The following is a 19,671-nucleotide window of genomic DNA, read 5'->3' as shown; positions in this document are numbered from 1 at the left end:
TAAACGAAGACACTTTTACAACAAAATAAATATATTTTTAGTGTATGTGTCCTAACCTCGTGGGTATGGAAGCGCTCTTTAAGCTCGGCGAGCCGCTCGGCGGGCGCGTCGCTCGGCTCGTCCGTGCCGGCCGCGAGCCGCTCTTCGCCGTCCAACAAGGCGGCGAGCGCGTCCTCGAGCGCTGCGCCGTACGCACCAAGCTCCACGGAGCAAGTGGTCGCGCATGACACCGGACGCGACCCTACACCCGCGCTCTGCGAACAATATTATATTATAAAATCCGAATTTCTGAATGAGGTCTCAATACATAATAAATTATCAAGTGAATTGTTGCCCACGCCTCGGTCATGACACAATACAGTAGTAGAACAGTGCTTTAACTTCATATTAGAGCGCCCGAATCGACGCACGCACGATTACAGGGCCGTTAAGCAATATTGGGAAGACAAAACTATTGATTGCCACGCCGTATGCAGCCGATACTGGTCGTCTACGCGTCGTCAATATTTTTATATGTAGCAAACCCTAGCGCGCTGCCCAAATGTATGTATAAATTTATGGGACACCGCTGAGTTCTGCTACTGTTTTATTACTTGTATTGTGGTCATGATAACCGTGAATAAAAGAAACAATAAAACACATTTAAAAAAAAACACAAAAAAGACGATGGTGCATGCAATGATGCTTATAATAATGTTATGGTTATTATGGTTAATGATTAAGTTATTCAAAATTAAGTGTCACCTCGTTGTTAGCTGCTAGCGCTGCCTCCGTCAGTGGCTGTGTGTCAGGGGTTGGCAACGATTGGAACAGACACATCACGTACATCATTATAGATTTCTTGTCAGGGTTTGGGGTGTTCACATCTGAAAATTAATATAAGAATTGATTGTAACGAACTATGAAAGCGATCAAAGAACGCCTTCAACCACCTTAACCGCTGCATCAATATATGGAAGCGGCAAGTTGGCAGACACTAAAGAGTTTCCTCATCCACAGTAGAACAAATTAGTCTGTGGTTCATCACTTGATCGATCATCACCGTTGCTTTTCAAGCAACCACCAGCTCTCACTACAGAGACCATAAAGATCCACCAAAGAATTTATTTATTTAATAAATAATAGATGTCAGGGACCTAGTTAACAAGAGTTCTTTAAAGTCTCGTGCCAGATTTTGGAGAGACAACACGTCCTGAGGATGCCTCGTGTAGAGGCGAAACACGTGTCGAATTGTTTTAAAAACAAATATTGGCGGAATTAACACTAAAGAAAACTTAAATAATTTGTATAATTATGGATTTACGCAAAGTAACGCCTAATTCAATAAATTTACTACAGTAACAACTGCGTAGGGTTGGCTTACGTCAGAAAATTTCACACACTTATGGACTAATCAAAGGATTTAAGTGCCCTGCAATTATATATTATTATTTCTCGTCTTCATTTATATTTTAAACTCAAATATCTATAAATAAGGCATATTTAGTTAGTTATAATTTTTGTGCATCCTATTCATTTCTGAAGTGGTTGAACTATTTAGGAACACATTTTGTTGCTTTTTTTAAACAATGGTTAAGCGAGAGCATATTTCATTGGTAAAAGATATGTCAACCCTAGGCTATTGTTAATTTTGAGCTACGAAAAAGCGACGAAACGAAAAAACGAAAAGCAAACTAGTGCCTCATGTTGTTATCTTTGATCAATTGTAATTTACTATCGTGGTCATAAAAACCTTAAGTGCGATATACCGCCTACCTTCAGGGTCTAACAGACGGTCGATACCGAGGTGTGTGTGCGCGAGCGAGAAGGCATGCTCGAGTCGTCTAGTCTCGCTCTCTGCCACGAGCGTGTCGAAGTCGAACAGATGCGGCCTCCAGCGGTGTAGGAGCGCGTTGAAAGCAAGCCCGTCCGACCAGCTAGTTGTAAAGTTGGTCACATTCACGCCGGCATAACTCTACGAATTACATATTTTATTCCCATTAGTACCTGCGTCAATCCAATTATATAAGCTTTACCATCATTACACATTAAATATTGCAAGAGAAGCGAACGTGTGGTTAATCAGTTAATCTTCCTCTTGGGAAATTGGCCGTAGTTGAGCAAAGTGAATAGTATAGTGGGGTGCTTCTGTCAATCACGGGGGACCTAAGTATTTTTGATTTTTACGAGAGTATTTAAGTTCAATATATTTCATGATTAAGTCGAGATATTTGATCGCAATTTGAGAAATTAAAAAAACCTTAAACTACACAAAAATACATACATATTTATCACTTACCATGAATTAGTGTTTAACATTACGTAGGCCATCAGCTCGTTCCGTCAACAATTCCCAAATAAAAAAACATAACAAAAAGAAGTTTTTGGATTCAAAAGTGAATATGACTACAAACATATATATATGTATTGCTTGCGGAAGAAATAACAAAGTAAACGGCAACAAGCAGGGCTAAGTTTATTGTTCATTTTTAACCGACTTCAAAAAGGAGGAGTTATTTGATACTTTTCAGTTTTTGGAGTCAGTTCTTTTAAACGTAGTCTTTTTAATAGAATTTACCGTAGCAATAATTCGTCTTGACTGTTTGATGGTTTAGAAGTGCGGTAAGTTCCTTTACTAATTAATTATTATAATCAACACCTAGATTTGAAGGTTACTATTACCTACCTCAGTATGATTTCTGCACCAGGAGAGCAGCGTCTTCTCTAAGTTCGTCTGCTGCAGCTCAGACATCAGCTCCTTCAAGTGGTAGTGCACTTGCCAATGAAGAATTATACTCCACACTAGCCCTGCAACATCATAAGTAAAAGTTATTATATTTGCTGTTGATGCAGTAAAGACTATTAGATCTATGATTTTCACGTAAGCCACGGACAAGCTATTAATTATTATTATTAAACCTGTATATGCACATAACAGAATTTTATATAATGTCCCCCGTTCTTCCACTGTATCAGGTCTTTCATGGAGATCCTCTTACTCATGGATCTCTTGACGTATCAGTACATCTCCGTTCAGGGGCGTGCATGTCATATAGGCAATTAGGAAATGCCTACATCTTTATGAACCCAAATAAATATGGCACTAGTGTTAAAGTTAATTTACTACCAACGGTGGACAGTATACAGATTGCATATACGAAGCAGTGTTTAAAACAACTTATGTTGTACTGTCGGAAAAAAGCGCACCTACGACTAGATAGATCTACAGTGCCTTGCTAGAAAACCAATGCACGCCACTGCCTGCGTTTTAAACAATAGGCGCCAATCTTTCATAACACTCCGATCAACATTAGCTTATTAATTTCATATCAGTGATAATAATAAACTACTTTCTCATATCTTATACCTACTCGAGAAATATATCAATATTCCAATAACAACTTTTTTTTTTATGAAAAGAAGGGACGAGACGAGCAGGACGCTCAGTCTATGGCAATTGAAACGCCCTGCCCATTACAATGCAGTGCCGCTCAGGATTCTTGAAAAACCCTAAAAATTCTGAGTGCTACAACATTAGCGCTCCTCAACTTGAGACATAAGATGTCAAGTCTCATTTGGCCAGTATTTTCACTAGCTACTGCGCCCCTCATGCCGAAACACAATAATGTTTACACATTACTACTTCACGGCAGAAATAGGCGCCGTTGTGATACCCATAATCTAGCCGGCATCCTGTGCAAGGGAATCTCCCACTGGTAGCACATTTCTATCCCCTCACTTCATCTTCTATAACTCCAAATCTATTTACATTCAAACGTAGTTCATGTTTTTATAGTAATCCGGACGACCGAGCCTTGCTCGAATTTTTAAGAAACTTGCAAAAACTTGAACAAAAAAATAATAGTAGGACATCTGGATTCAAACCGGGGTCTTATGCTTTCCGGATCACCCAATGACCCATTTGAGCTATTACAGTCTTGTATATTATGGCGAACTTTATCTTTGTCTTCAAATGTTATTATAGCTGATACTTATTAAAACACGGATAAAACAATTTTTTTTTTAAATTGAAAACTAACTTGTTTGCCTGTATACAAAATTTTATGAAAATCCATGGAGCAGTTTCCCAGATTCAAATTATATATACAAGAATTGCTCGTTTAAAGATATAATATATAGATATTGAGTATACTATACCTAGTATAAGTTTAGGGTTAGCATCCACTATGTCACCGCTGCTAATGTTAACGAGGCGTACGCCGCTCGCCGCAAGCGCACGCAACGCTGCGTTCACGTTGTTTAAGTGGTGCACGCGCATGTGGCCGCGCTCGCGTTTCTGAAACATGGCGGCGGAGACTGAATAAAGACAGTTTGTAATATATTTATTTTATTTCTTGTTTTGTGAAAATATTGAATTCAAAACAGGAGAATGTTCAGGATTGCATATATAAACATTGTATACCATAAAAAGTTAAACATTTGCAAATTAAACGGAAACAGAAGCTACAATATTTCGGCCAAATCATAAGTTAATTATGAACTGCTGCAATCTATCATAAAAATCAGAGAAAAAACGGTGCGCTAGAGGCTTTATATAGACGAACATCTTGGCTAGTTTGCCACAAGTACCCTTTACCCATCCGTGGACGCGGTATAAAAAGTCTAGTGGCCCGAATGATAGCTGAACTTCTTGATATAAAGTAACTCTAAGAATATTAATAAAACTAATAGTCATCACATAAAATTAAAAGCACTTACTAAATCAATATTAATATTAAATAATTGAACTACTTTTATGTAGAAATATATAAGTGATATATAAAAAAAAAACTATACATTTATAATTCTAAATTACTTCCTCTTTCTGTAGGTCTACCCTTTTTTCATTTTGTCTGTATTCACATATTTTAATAGTGAGTTTGATAATAACTTGTTCGAATTCAATTGAATCCAAAAAATGTGAAATCTAAAAACAAAAATGTTTTTATTATTTTGAAATTTATTTTCATGAAGTTTGTCGTATAACTCTTTAGGAAATCTTGAAAATCAGAAGGCACATACAGAACGTCATAGATTGACGCGTTTTCTCCACGAATGTGTAGCGATACTTACGAATTGTTGTCCAGTAAGTATCTCCAGGAGCGAAAGTAAAACCTCCCCATCTCGCAGATCTTGGAACAGGTCGTCGACTGGTGGCTTTCCATTCTGAAATTTCAATTCGTCTTTTCGTAATATCTTCACATAATTTACAATAAGTATAATCTAAAAGAAACACCATTAATAATAGTTATTCACATGTTAGTTACCAACACCGGCTACCCTTTAAACAGGACGCCGGCTATATTATGGGTACCACAACGGCGCCTATTTCTGCCGTGAAGCAGTAATGTGTAAACATTACTGTGTTTCGGTCCGAAGGGCGCGGTAAATAGTGAAATTACTGAGCAAAGAAGACTTAACATCTTATGTCTCAAGGTGACTAGCGCTGCCCACTTGGCAGTAAGGAACACCGGTACATAAATACAGTGCTGCTCCGGATTCTTGAATACCCAAAATTCTAAACAGCATCGCGATTCAGCCCGTCCGGATGTAAAGTCTCTGTGGTCCAGTAACACTAATCCAGCGCCCTTCAAATTAAAACAGAAATAGTCCAGCCAAACCACTGCGTGGTTGCAAAAAACACTACTGTGTGGTGGTCCGGGCCTCCTATGGAAATGCCCCCACTTTGTAAACATCAGATAAACATAAAAAAACGTAAAATTGTAGGTCTATTTGAGAACTAAATCACGATTCGGATTATGTCAGCCAATTATTAGCCATAAAAGTAAGCGAAAACTACGTTGTTCCCCATACAATTTAATACTACTTTAACACCAAAGTTTTAACGAACAATTCCTACCAAAATTTTGTGCTATGAAATTAAAATTGCATTCTTCAGATTCTGATGCAGGACCAGCTGCGAGAAACTCTCCCAAACTCAAACTCTAAACCCAAAATGAGACGATAGATAAGATACTCACTTTGGCTAGTTGTGAGTTGATCCATTTTGCGAACGTTTTCTTTTGTACGTCCTCCCTCTCGTCTGAAAAGAAGAAATCACAATTATTTTTATATAATATTCCGAATATGAAACTTGGTTGACTAATTGCTTTTTTATGGAAATATTGGCATAAGAAATCTTCTATCTCCACGGCTTGATCGTTTTTATACGACTTCAAAAAGGAGGTTATCAATTCGATCGGTATTTTATTTTATGTATGTACACCGATTACTCTGAGATTTATGATCCGATTTACTTAATTCTTCTTTTGTTCGATGCGAAATAGATGCCATTTGCTCCCATAATTAAAACAGACTTAAAACCTATCAATAGGTAGCACATACAGATAATAATATTTTATTAATATTAAAGGTAAAGGTTTGTATAAGAGGTGTATTAAATTAAATTTTAAGTTATTTGATACTTTTCAGTTTTTGAAGTCGGTCTTTTCAAACGTAGTTTTTTTATTTTTTCATGAGGTATGTTCAAAATAGGTTTTCTGATTTTTATCTACTTATCTCTGTAGACAGCTGCAGGCCTTGCAGTGAATGGAATCAATGAAAGGTACACAATAATGTTTCGTTTGCGAGTTATTTTGACAGACTGTCTGTCTACAACCACATATACCTACTACAACCACAATCACCGCCTCTTACCTATTCAAATAATATGGCTTACTTGTGCTGAAGATTTTCGCAAACGAACGAATTATTCGTATAATATATTAGTTTATCTTTTCTTATATATGTGACGTGTCGAGCCTTACCTACAAGCGTGGAGCTAGCGTACCTAAACGTTAAAATATATTATTTAAAATACTTTATAAGAAACTAGTCAAAAGCTTAAATAATAAATGAAGTTTAATGGCATAATATGTTTGCTTTGAGTAATTGGTTGGCGAATGAAACCTCTTGCCAGATCCTATTTTGTAGACTGACACACAGCCATACTGAATTCCTATATAAAAACGTGGTCCATCCAATTAGACAAGACCCATATTTTATCCAAAGAAGCTAGATTTGTTAAAAACAGTATTTGACTGGAAAAGGCTTAAAAAAAAGTAGCTCAATTAGGGATACTGAGCTGCTATATGAGCTGGGGATAGTTTTAAGAACTCTTTAACTTAGATGGGTAAAAACTATTTGAAATACTATAACTCTATGAATAAGAGACTATTTTTTAGATAATTCTTACTTTTATTTGTTATCTCTCGAGTTAAGGCATTGCTAGGTATTAGAGAGTGATGTGTAGTTAAATAAGATAAGGTTAAAGGGAATGTTCAGGTGGTTTCATCATATGATTGAGACGTCATGAGATTCGTGAAAGGAGATTAAGTGCTTAAAAAGCACCAGCATAATGCTAACAAGAAAAATAATGCTTGTATTGAAGGGTTAATAAGATGTAAAATAATAAGGGGGTGAAGCCAGGGAGGTCTGTTAAGCAAATGGAGAGTCTCTGGGCGCCTGCCGTACTACTTGGTAAGTATATGTTAAAATATGGTCTCAGTGCCTTTAGTATTAAATAACATCTACGCTTCTTTGAATAATAGAGAGGTAAAGAAAACAATAAATTGGTTTTTCCTAGCAAATGGTGAATTAGTATACTCGTAAAATATACATTGATCAAAGCTACAGCTTTAAGCATTAGACAATTAGGTGTCATAAGTTAGAACAAACAACTCCGTGCATTTATAAAAACCACAATATATTTACAAGCTGTCCCAGAATCAGCATCCACGCCCATAACGATCTCCAAAGCCTTCAGCCAGGTTAACATTTTCATTAACTTCCAGAAACAGTTTCTTCAATACTTCAACAATATAAGTAACCACATAATAATATATATAATAAGATGTTTAGTTTGCAAAACACACGAGCACATAGCGGAGTAGGTACACGATCACGTAAATACTACTAATTTTGAAATAAGATAAAAAAAGATGAATATTTTTTCTTTAATACTTTTAGCTTTACGTTAGAAGCAAGACATAACTGAGCACTGAGTCTAGATAAATGTTTGTTTAACGTACTAGTGATAATTTGTGACAATCCGCTGCTAACGTTACTACAACGAAAGCGAATGGAAAATCTGCATCTATATCTAGGTAGAGTATAAGACAAAATAAAAAAATGGGTGACCTGTCATATACAGGGTGGCCGAGAAGTTGACGTCCAAAGCTAAAATTTGAAAGCCTCATGGTGATGAGTATGAGTATCCGAATCAGCCCTATGTATGTTCTACGATTTTGTGCAGTTTAGGAGATAATCATTTTTTCCCCTTTAATCTGCTTTTGCACCTCATTGTGGTTTAGGACTTTTTTCTAACTTTTTTGAACACAACATAACTAAAAGTTAATTTGATTGTTGATAATTATAAACTACAGTTTCAATAACCACATCAGAAACTATGAATAGTTTAGACAATGCGGAACTAGTAGAATTGACTCGTAAGTTCAAGATAACTGCTCCAGCTAAATTCATGAAAATGTTCAAGGTATCAAAAAAAATGGGGAGCCTATGGCTTCTAACTATTTTTAAAAACTTCCCAGAATATTGGCCTATTAAATGAGCCAAAATAAAATTTTACCTTTGGACGTCAACTTCTCGGCCACCCAGTATACCTACATACCTAAATTTTAATCATGTAGGTCTAAGTAGCGGTGCACTTGAACTTTTGTATCGGTTTGAACGGTGTCCTGGTATGGATACAGGCACATGAGATATTCCGTTTTGTAATAGGTCGAGTCAGATCATATTGTCAAAATAAGGACTGACGATGCCGCTTAAAATAGCATTTATTCGATTAAAAATGGTCGAATATCGTTTATCAAGGCTACATATGAAAGGTACATTTAAATGTATATACTTTTTTGTTTCTCTGTTTTGTGTAATAAAGTTAATTAGTATTATTATTTTTGAAGTGAATACTTCTCCAGGCGCTTAATTTTGTGGGCTCGTTCCAAGGGTTCAAGGGAGTGGAGTTAACTCGAGGAAAATTTACCACAGTATTAAGTTATGAATACCTTTATAAAAAAACCTTGAAGTTTTCACTTCTATAGTATGACCACAACACAAAAAAAATTATACATCCCTTTGCATCGGCAAGCGTTAGGTTGTCTTATTAATAAGTGTCATAAAACTGCTGCAGCACGGATGAATTTATTTTTCTTTGATAATTTTAAGGCCTGTGAGAGTGGTCTAATGGTTTCTTTTATATTGCAACAATATATTCGCGACACGGAGGTAATGCCATCATGTGCCATATAAACTCATTTGTACAAAAAAATATAAGCTACGTAATATAGAAAAAATGTATTATCTTATAGACTACTGCTATCAATAGGCCACTGATCATTTGGTTTGGTTTTTTGCACTTTTGAGAGAACCTCTACAATCTTTATAACACACTGCTACGAATATATTCCGTAACGAGAATAATTATGCATCTCAAATATAAACACATAATAAACACTTCATAACTTAATAGTTCCTTATTGAATCCTGATCAATTAACTATTTTATTAAATTAATATCTTATATTTACGTGTAGGTTACACATTACGGTATACTACATTGAAGATTGTGACAACTTCTTAGATTCGCTTCAATACATTCGAGGCACACCTAAGCAATCACCATGCAACATTTGCCCTTGGACTAGAACATACAGATATTTTATTCTCTTTTAGGATACACTTAGTAGAAAAAAAAACTGACAAACCCTTAGGTAGTTTTTTTATCTGATTGGGTGTGGATAAGACCCTGGCGAACGAAACTAATTGTTCGACATTTTTGTAGCACATATAGAAATAGTATACATAAATTCCTACGGCGAAAGGACACTTATGATTATTAGCAAATATTTTTTAGTTGCACAAAACAAGTAGGTAGATGTCTATCGTAAACAATTTCTTTAAAAGTTTAAAGTCAGTGACTATTTATGTTAGATATTTCCTCGCAAGTTTGTTGAAAAAACGTCCAATAAATCGAGTGTGGCTTTATCGCTACATTTTCGGCTTTCATAGGCAAGCATTTGCATGTATGTACCTTAAATTCCGCTTTGAGTGAAAGACAGCATAAAAAATTACAGACAGGACATAAAGATTAATTATAAAGTAGTATTTAAGGTATACATATATATATATATATATATATATATATAGATATATATATATATATATAGATGATGTAAGGATTATACACTACATTACGATTATAAACTTATTTAAAGTGGGTAGGCCGAAATCTATCTAGGGCGAGCAACCCATTTAACAAACAACAAAATGTAACCTGCAACAGAAATCTTCGTTAATCGAGTCTTAATGTATGAATCCCTAGCTGTAAATTGGTGAAAGTGAAGTCAGAAAATTTCAATGACCGGCTGACCCGATGACTGCAATTTGATCTTACTATTTCGTAAGTTTCACAAATTACATATATGGCACAAAGTAGGGAGGGATATATACTTACGAATAAACTTATGGTAAGGTTATAATTTTATAGATACATTTTGATATCATGGTATTACGTCATGATCTGTGGTTTTTTCTTATAGAATTGATATTTTAATACACTGCCAAACAATCGAAACCGGTAGTGGGGTAAATGCAAGGGGCAAATTCTAGCTACTTTTTAAACTTTTACTAGCGAAAATTTATTGAGGCAGGCGTTACTTTGCGGAAATCCATAATTATCCAAATGATTTGAGTTTTCTTTAGTGTTAATTGCGCCAATATTTGTCTTTAAACAATTCGACCTGGCTTCGCCTCTACACGAGGCATCCTCAGTACGTGTTGTCTCGCCAAAATCTGGCACGACTAAATATTGGCGGAATTAACACTAAAGGAAACTCAAATCATTTGGATTATACTAGCGATTCTTTTTTGTGAGAAAAAGTAAATAGACCAACAAGACGTTCACCTGATGATTAGTGGTACGCCCTGCACGGTACACTACAGGGCCGCTCAGGATTCTTGAAATACCTATAATTGTGACATATTTAAGATGTCGAGTCCACATTTTGCGTATCTCGGAATGAAATTTACTACATTTGGATTTTTGGGCGTCAAAATCCGATCTAGTCAGAAGGAAAAACAGTATTTACGGAGATTTCTTATATATTGTTCCAGTGAGCTTTTTGTGCACGCTAGGGGAGGGATTCTCAATCTTAGGCCGATTCAGTACCTTCAAAATCTTTTGAGAGACCACTGACACTTTGTGGTAAAGGAATAAGCGCTTGTGACGGAACTTCGCGCCGATTTTAGAACATCAAGGATTAATATGTGCAAGGTGGATAAGGTTATAAATACGACATGACACGACACTATGTGACCATAGTATCTAGTATTTACGTTGACATATACGAGACGACTTTACCCGAGCCGAGTGTGACGGCTCAGGCTAATCCAATAGGCACAAAGAGTTCTTAGAGCAAAAATATGCAATAGCAAATCTCTATTTTATAACAAAAATTTATTATCCTTTTTTTATGGAAAAGGAGGACAAACGAGTGTACGGGTCACCTGGTGTTAAGTGATCACCGCCGCCTACATTCTCTTGCAACACCAGAGGAATCACAGGAGCGTTGCCGGCCTTTAAGGAAGGCGTACGCGCTTTTTTTGAAGGTACCCGTGTCGTATTGTCTGGGAAACACCGCACAAGGAAGTTCATTCAACAGATTAGTATAACGTGGAAGAAAGCTCCTTGAAAACAGCACTGTGGAGGACAACCACACATCCAGATGGTGGGGATGATATCCTAACTTGTGGCGTGTCGTGCGAAGGTGGAATTCGACGGCAGGAATCAGGTGAAACAGCTCTTCGGTACACTCTCCCTGATAAATGGCCTCCGGTCTTCGACACTAACCTATGCGAAACATAGAGGCACTATGCCGCTACTTAACGCCGGTATTCTGTGCGAGTGTGGTAATTAACCCGGACGAGTCTGGCCCGATTGTGCTGACGTCATAAGACGGCAGCGTGACTCTCCCACTCCCTTAGTCGCCTCTTACGACACCCATGGGCCTGGCACTCCCCTATTCTTTATACGCCCCGGGAAAAGTACAGGGCAATTCACGGATTTCAATTTATTCACGGAACAAGCCGCGGGGCACAGCTAGTTATGACCATTTGTTCAATTCATAAGTGCGTGAAATATTGACTGTCTTATTCCAACTAAAACATCTCCGACCAAAAGCGAAGAAGCCTCCCAAGGGCCCCACAAGTTTCTTGGAGTGTCACTCTAATGTTAAGTTTTCGTGTATGGACATAGCTTCTCCATTAAGTTAAATACTCATAACCTTTTTCCGGTGACACATACGATAATGGTTTTTCGGAAGCGTAGTTGGTTAAACATCACGTCAATAGACAAAGGTCAAGTTTTTACACAAACCGCTTTACGAAAGCCTGACTAATATTATTATTAGCAGACTTATATCTGCTCTGTTGCAATCCATGTCGCATTGAATGATAATCAAATCAAATCAAAATCACTTTATTCATGTAGATTACGGAAATGACAATTACGAATGTCAAGTTACCTTTTATTTTTACATTTACCGCCACTTAGCTAAAGATTGAGCTTTAATGAGAAGAAGTGGCGGGGAACTCATTGCTACACTTTTAAATTAACATTTACAGCTTCGTCATTTTATAAATCATTAACCGACTTTAAAAAGAAGGAGGTTCTCAATCTGATTGGTATATTTTTTTAAAATACTCCATCAAAGTAAAGGGGTACACATAACACCTGGTGGGAAATAGTAAAAAATTAAGTCCAAAGATTAGAATTTTATTTTTCATATCCAACGTGTACGTGTGTGGCTAACTTAGAAATCTAAATACCTAAGGTACTAGAAGTGACATAGCGGCATTCAACTTGTAGCCAGTTACGTATTTTTTTATGAAAATAAGGGACGAGACGAGCAGGACGTTCAGCTGATGGTCCTTGATACGCCCTGCCCATTATAATGCAGTGCCGCTCAGGTTTCTTGCACAACCCCAAAAATTCTGAGCGGCACTACAACTGCGCTCGTCACCTTGAGACATAAGATATTAAGTCTCATTTGCCCAGTAATTTCACTAGCTATGGCGCCCTTCAGACCGAAACACAGTAATGCTTACACATTACTGCTTCAGGGCAGAAATAGGCGCCGTTGTGGTACCCATAATCTAGCCGGCTTCCTGTGCAAAGGAGCCTCCCACTGGTATGTATGGGTCGTATTTATTTACCTTTAATATTATGCCAATTCAACTTTCTTTTTCCGCTGCGCTAACAATCGTGGCCCACTCTCCTGTGTGGGATGTGTATATTCGTGTTACCACTGGCAACAAGATAACATTTCTTTCAATGTGAGTGAGAAATAAATGTAAATTGAGTTGACAAGCGCGATACAACCGTAACTTGAAGATCTTGAAACCTTTTGATCACAATAACGTAAATTACTCCATGTAGTAAATTTCTTCAAAATTGACTTAAAATTGACGATATTTTGACGATAATTTGCTCGTTAAATAGCAGGAGTTGGGTGGTCAAACTATGCTCGAAAACTCGAAAAATAAAGCGTTGATAAAGGCCGTAAGGAGGATGGCGAGAATGCATGTATTTTGGGACCCACTGAAAGAAGTGGCGTACACCATGCGTATACTTATTAATAATTGTAAAACGGAACAAAACTAAGAAAAAAACAAATCGTAAATAAGTCCAAAAAAGTCGGAGAAAAAAGATATACCTAAAAGTAAAATCTTTATATATATATTTCTTGTGTGCGTGTGTATGTCACTGAACTCCTCCTAGACGGCTGGACTGATTTTGATGAAATTTTTTGTGTGAGTTCAAGGGGATTCGAGGATGGTTTAGATTCACAATTGAACTACCTCCTAAACGGCTGGACCGATTTTGATGATATTTTTGTGTGTTCCAGTGAATTTGAGATTGGTGTGTGTCTTCAGGTGGATTCGAGAATGGCTTAGATTCACAATTAAACTACATCCTAAATGGCTGGACCAATTTTGATGATTTTTTTGTTTGTTTCAGTGAATTTGAGATTGGTTTAGATTCTCAATTCCATCCATATAGTATAATTCTCCTGCTCATGTGTATGTTAGTGAACTCCTCCTAACGGCTGGACCAATTTTTCAAATTTAAGACATGTGTACAGGACAACGTCTGTCGGGTCCACTAGTATAACCTAAAATTATTAAACTATATCTTTCGTTTAATCAATAATTTGTATCTTATGTCTATGCCTAATTACTGTCTGCTAAAAGATAATATTATATTTAGGTTGCTAAACTAATAATTGAGGATTCACAATTCATTCTTTTTTCAAGAAGGTATCGAATCTTTTAAAATACATACCTACTGATTTCAGTATCAAAAATCGATAATAATCTTATTGTGAATTACTGATTTGAGTAGGCATAGATAGTTCGATGGTGTCAGAACATCCATATAAAAAATGACTGTCATGTCACAAGAAAATCGTAGATGTCAGTTATCAATTGCGCAAAACGTTCCGTTATTGCAAGATGACTTATTTTTAATAAATTATATTCATTTATTTCTTTTGACTCCCATATCTTAGCACCTCAATATTTTTTGTATAAACATCTTATAAACTTAAGTTTAAAATTAATATAAACTTGTACTTGTACGATGCTTCCTTAATTTTTATATTATTTGGGTCCATTCTCGCCATCCTCCTTTCATCCGAATCTTGGAGCCGTTGCGATATAATCAAAATATATAGATTTTCATTAAGGTATAATATATATACAAGAATATATATATATATATATCCAGCGAACTTAAAAAACACAACAATCATGCCTCCAGGTCCTTCAAAAGAGTTATTGCTGACGCGAAGTCGAAGCACATTGGCAGAATTGGCGAGAGACTTGCACGCCTTCCCTCGGGAACTCGTGCGTTCTGGTCGCTCGCCAAGGCTGTCCAAGGAAACTTCTGCCAGCCAGCCATTCCACAGGGATGATGACTCGCTGGCCCATGACGCGAAAGAGAAAGCTGATCTCCTGGGCTCCCTCTTCGCGTCCAACTCGACTCTGGATGACCAAGGTGCACCACCACCGCATATTCCGCGGTGCGATTCATATATGCCGGAGGAAAAATCCGGCATGGTGCCGTGCTTAAGGCTCTTCTCACCTTGGACACTCACAAATCGAGCGGGCCCGATGGCATTCCCCCGATAGTGCTGCGGACATGTGCTCCGGAACTGGCGCCGGTCCTTACCCGTCTTTTCCGGCTCTCCTACTCATCAGGCGTAGTCCCGAAATTATGGAAGGCGGCTTCAGTGCATCCGATCCCTAAGAAAGGTGTACGCTCAGATCCGTCCAACTACCGCCCCATTGCCATTACCTCCATTTTCTCCAAAGTAATGGAGTCGATCATCAACCGCCAGCTCTTGGGATACCTAGAGGGGCACCAGCTGATCAGCGACTGCCAGTACGGTTTCCGTCAGGGTCGCTCAGCTGGTGATCTTCTTGCGTACCTCACCCATATATGGGCGCAAGCGGTTGAGTCGAAGGGAGAGGCGTTGGCGGTGAGTTTGGACATAGCGAAGGCCTTTGATCGGGTGTGGCATAAAGCGCTTATAGCGAAACTGCCATCCTATGGGCTTCCCGAGAAGTTGTGCAAATGGGTCACTAGCTTTTTGGCTGATCGGAGCATCAAGGTTGTTATCAACGGTACATGCTCCGACTTAAAACCCATAAACTCTGGTGTCCCGCAAGGCTGTGTGCTATCCCCTACGCTGTTTCTTCTGCATATCAATGATATGCAGAAGCACGACAGCACGGGGTATGCTTCCTACACCGGCCGTGCCAACATGTCCCGGGATAGCGTCGACGAGAACCGGATCAAACTTGTGTCTGAAATCGAGACTATGCTTTGCAAAGTCTCGGAATGGGGCCGACAAAATTTAGTCCAATTCAACCCCAAGAAGACACAAGTTTGTGCGTTCACCACTAAAAAGTCTCCCTTTGTCGTATCCCCTCATTCGAGATCACTCCTCTAACTGCCACAGCCTGTATTGGCATACTTGGCGTCGATATATCGAGCGACGTTCAGTTCCGTGGTCACTTGGAATAGAAGGCCAAACTGGCCTCTAAAAAGCTTGGTGTACTCAGTAAGTCGAGACAGTACTTCATTAAAAGCCACCGCCTGCAACTTTATAAGACGCAAATTCGGCCTCACATGGAGTACTGTTCTCACCTCTGGGCGGGTGCTCCCCAGTACCAGCTTCTTCCATTTGACCGCATACAACGAAGAGCGGCTCGAATCATCGACAATCAAACATCTCCGATCGGCTTGATTATTTAGCATTGCGTAGAGATGTGGGTTCTCTCTGCATCTTCTACCGCATTTATCACGGGGAGTGCTCAGAGGAGCTGTTCGGGTTGATTCCAGCGGCCGAATTCCACCATCGGACATTACGTGCAAAGTACCATCCGCATCACGTAGACGTCTGGCATTCCACAACCGCGCGTTTTCTTCGAAATTTCTTGCCTCGCACAGCCACTTTGTGGAATCAACTACCGGCAGCGGTCTTCCCGAACAGATACGACTTAGGGACCTTCAAGAAAAAAGCATACTCCCTCCTTTTAGGCCGGCAACGCATTTCTTGACACACCTGTTGTTGCGGATGTCGATGGGCGGTTGCCTCACCTATCCCCATCCCGTGAGCCTCTTGCCCGTTTGCCCCCTCTCATAGAAAAAAAAAATATAAAAATACGTTTATAACTAATTCAAAATTTTAATTTGCTCGTTGAGCAATTAAATCGCATTCAGATGAATATGATCAGATAAGAATGGAACAAACAGAGAGAAAATATAAAGGGCTTTGCCAAGAAGGGGCAAACAGACGTAAATGTCGATGTCGACTCGCCATAGTAAAGAGTCCGTGTAATTATATAATTATAGGATAAGAATCTAGCATACAAGTCAGGTTAAGGTTAAGTGATCACCGCCGCCCACATTCTCAACACCAGAGTAATCACAGGAGCGTGACCGGCTTTTATTTTAAGGACTAGCTAGACGTTGTTCTAACAATAAACGGTCCGAGAGATATGGTAAATGCGTGGGTGGGATCGTGACACGACAAATATATATATATGTAAACCTAAAGTAAAGATTTCATTGAGATCGGTCAAAAAGTTTAGGAGTTATTAGGGAACATACAAACATACATTCTCTTTTATATTATATAAGAACGTCGTATCGTCCTGCAAACAACGTCCAAGTCCATTCCATAGCTTGTTTGTTTAAAAAAAATGGGTTGCATCATATTTGGTGTTATAGTTAAGGTTTAAGTCATATTTTACGTTCACAATAACGCTATCTTTAACATAGACTGCGGAATGTGTTGTATCATCGTATTCCTGGGCATAGTTAAAGTTAAAAAGTGAAATATCAAGTCAATATCGAACATTAAATTGAAACTTAAAGCTATTTAACATTGACAATAGCTTTAACCGGCGATGATTGGACGAAGTTTGGATGACATCTAAAATTGTCAAATAGTGCAAATTATTTTATGCTTAAGCTGTTTGTTATTGCTTAAGTTAGTTGGTGCAACCCAACCTAAGTAACTTATCGGATAAATAGCTTAAAATCGACAGACCATTATGAAATATATAGCCAACATTTACGACAAAATCAAGTTGATTTGCAAGAACACCTAATGGCTGTTCCGCATGACTGATTCAATTTTCCAGTTCAAACAGAGCTCAAACAAAAAGCTCATCATAAATATACAACAGATCTTGGTACGCAGTAACAGGAAACGAATGGATGTCAGCGCTCAATATGGATACAAACCCATGGTGAGATGCGTTTTTGTGTGCGGAGAGATTGTGCACGCAATGCGGTCAGTCTCTGATAACTAGACTGTTACGTTATGTCATAGTGATATACAAGATATACTTCGTAGACGGCAAATACAGCAAGACACCTTCCCAAATCTCTAAACCTTCTAAGAATGTCCGGAAAACTGTTGTATTTTTTTCTTGTGGAGTGAAAACTTTAGATGCGCAGGAGCACCTTATTTTATGGGTATTGAACACTACTGAAACTGGCTTAGCTGTCATGTTTGGAAATTTTATGATTATTTGTATTTGTTTATTGTTCCATATTATTAACAAATAGTTTTACCGACGCAAAAAGTAGAAGGTTTACTTTTAAAATAAAAATTATAATGAGCATACAGCGCGATTAGACAGAGCAACATTTGTACTTCTGTCGTGTCGTGTAAACAACCGATGTTTTATTTTTCGCTTTAAAGTATATAATATGCACATCTGATTCCGTATGTTTTTTTAAACAGTTTTTCTCTGCGTATGGACTTGATGGTTCATTTTTGCATCGTAATTTTAAGCAGAACGATAACAAAACAATGTTGTACACGTATGAATCACCATTCCCGTTTATTGAAGGAGCTCATAAACAGATTAAATTTCGCTGACACCTCTTGCTCCCAGGAGTAAGTACTAGGTGTCAGGTGAAAGAATTTGTTTAATGTCGGTGTCGGTGGGTTTGAGAATAAGTGGCGGGTGAATATTTTTTTTTATATAAGAAAAGGCAAACGGGCAAGACGCTCTCGGGATGGGAGTGGTGAGGCAACCGCCCATGGACATCCGCAACAACAGGTGTCAGGAGATGCGTTGCCGGCCTTTAAGGTGGGAATATGCTCTTTTCTTGAAGGTCCCTAAGTCGTATCGGTTTGGGAAAACAGCAGCCGGTAATTGATTCCACAAAGTGCCTGTGCCTGGCAAGAAATTTCATGAAAATCGCGCGGTTGTGGAATACCAGACGTCAATGCAGGTGGTACTTTGCACGTAATGTCCGGTGGTGGAATTCAGCCGCTGGATTCAACCCGAAAAGCTCCTCTGACCCATCCCCATGATAAATACGGTAGAAGATGCGAAGAGAACCCACATCTCTACGCAACGCCAAAGAGTTAAATCCATCGGGAATAACTTGATCGTCGATGATTCGAGTCGCTGTTCGTTGCAAGCGGAAAAATGAAGAAGTTGGTTCTTAAATAGTTAAGTAAATACTGAATTTGGTCATTTAGAGCAGAAAGGTGAAAATTTCGATGCCAATTCATTACAGTTTACCGGACTACTTATTACCCAAGTATTGTATATAAAAATCAGCTTTTATACTATGACATAACTATTATTATAATTTCATGAACATTGAGGTTGTCTGGCAAGGTGTTGCCACGATATTAAGTGTCTGGCAAAGAATGACGTGATTTTAATAATATTCTGAATGTAATACCGAAAAATCGCACTTTATTATTTGATGTATTTATATCGGTATTTTACACACCTTTAGTACCGTATACCTGCCAAAGCCACTGTAACCCAAACATCATAATGGTCCATCGTTCTTACCTGTGTTGAGAGCATGCGTTGGAAAACTTTCAGCTTTTATAAAATACCGTATGTCTGGGGTCCACGGGCTCTTGCGCTATAAGATTGTTTTTGATTTTTAACTTTTTACTAAGTTATGCTAGCAAGCCATTAGTTATTCTAACAATGTGTGTATGCATGATATATTTCCACTTGTTCGCATATATATGTAAAAGATTGTATTGTATTTAAATTACAGCAACCTACTTATGTATATCTTAAAACATACAAGCTTTTATTTTCTCAGAGTCGTAAAAATTAG

The 19,671-nt window shown here is 38.0% G+C and overlaps 1 protein-coding gene across 1 annotated transcript in view; it reads right to left on the bottom strand.

Annotated features, from left to right (window-relative positions):
• LOC126975575 (dystrophin, isoforms A/C/F/G/H) overlaps positions 1-19,671 on the bottom strand; it is a 657,038-nt gene that overhangs the window by 613,891 nt on the left and 23,476 nt on the right. Inside the window, exons 2-8 of the mRNA XM_050823519.1 lie at positions 5,961-6,022; positions 5,053-5,145; positions 4,138-4,276; positions 2,666-2,787; positions 1,756-1,954; positions 745-866; positions 57-254 (exon numbers count right to left, since the gene is read on the bottom strand). Of these exons, the coding sequence (XP_050679476.1) occupies positions 57-254; positions 745-866; positions 1,756-1,954; positions 2,666-2,787; positions 4,138-4,276; positions 5,053-5,145; positions 5,961-6,022 (935 nt within the window). The remainder of the gene's footprint in view (positions 1-56; positions 255-744; positions 867-1,755; positions 1,955-2,665; positions 2,788-4,137; positions 4,277-5,052; positions 5,146-5,960; positions 6,023-19,671) is intronic.

This window comes from Leptidea sinapis, chromosome 36, assembly GCF_905404315.1.
Source record: "Leptidea sinapis chromosome 36, ilLepSina1.1, whole genome shotgun sequence".
Lineage (NCBI taxonomy): Eukaryota > Metazoa > Arthropoda > Insecta > Lepidoptera > Pieridae > Leptidea > Leptidea sinapis.
The sequence above is the reverse complement of the archived record's forward strand: the minus strand, read 5'-3'. Positions and strand labels throughout refer to the sequence as shown.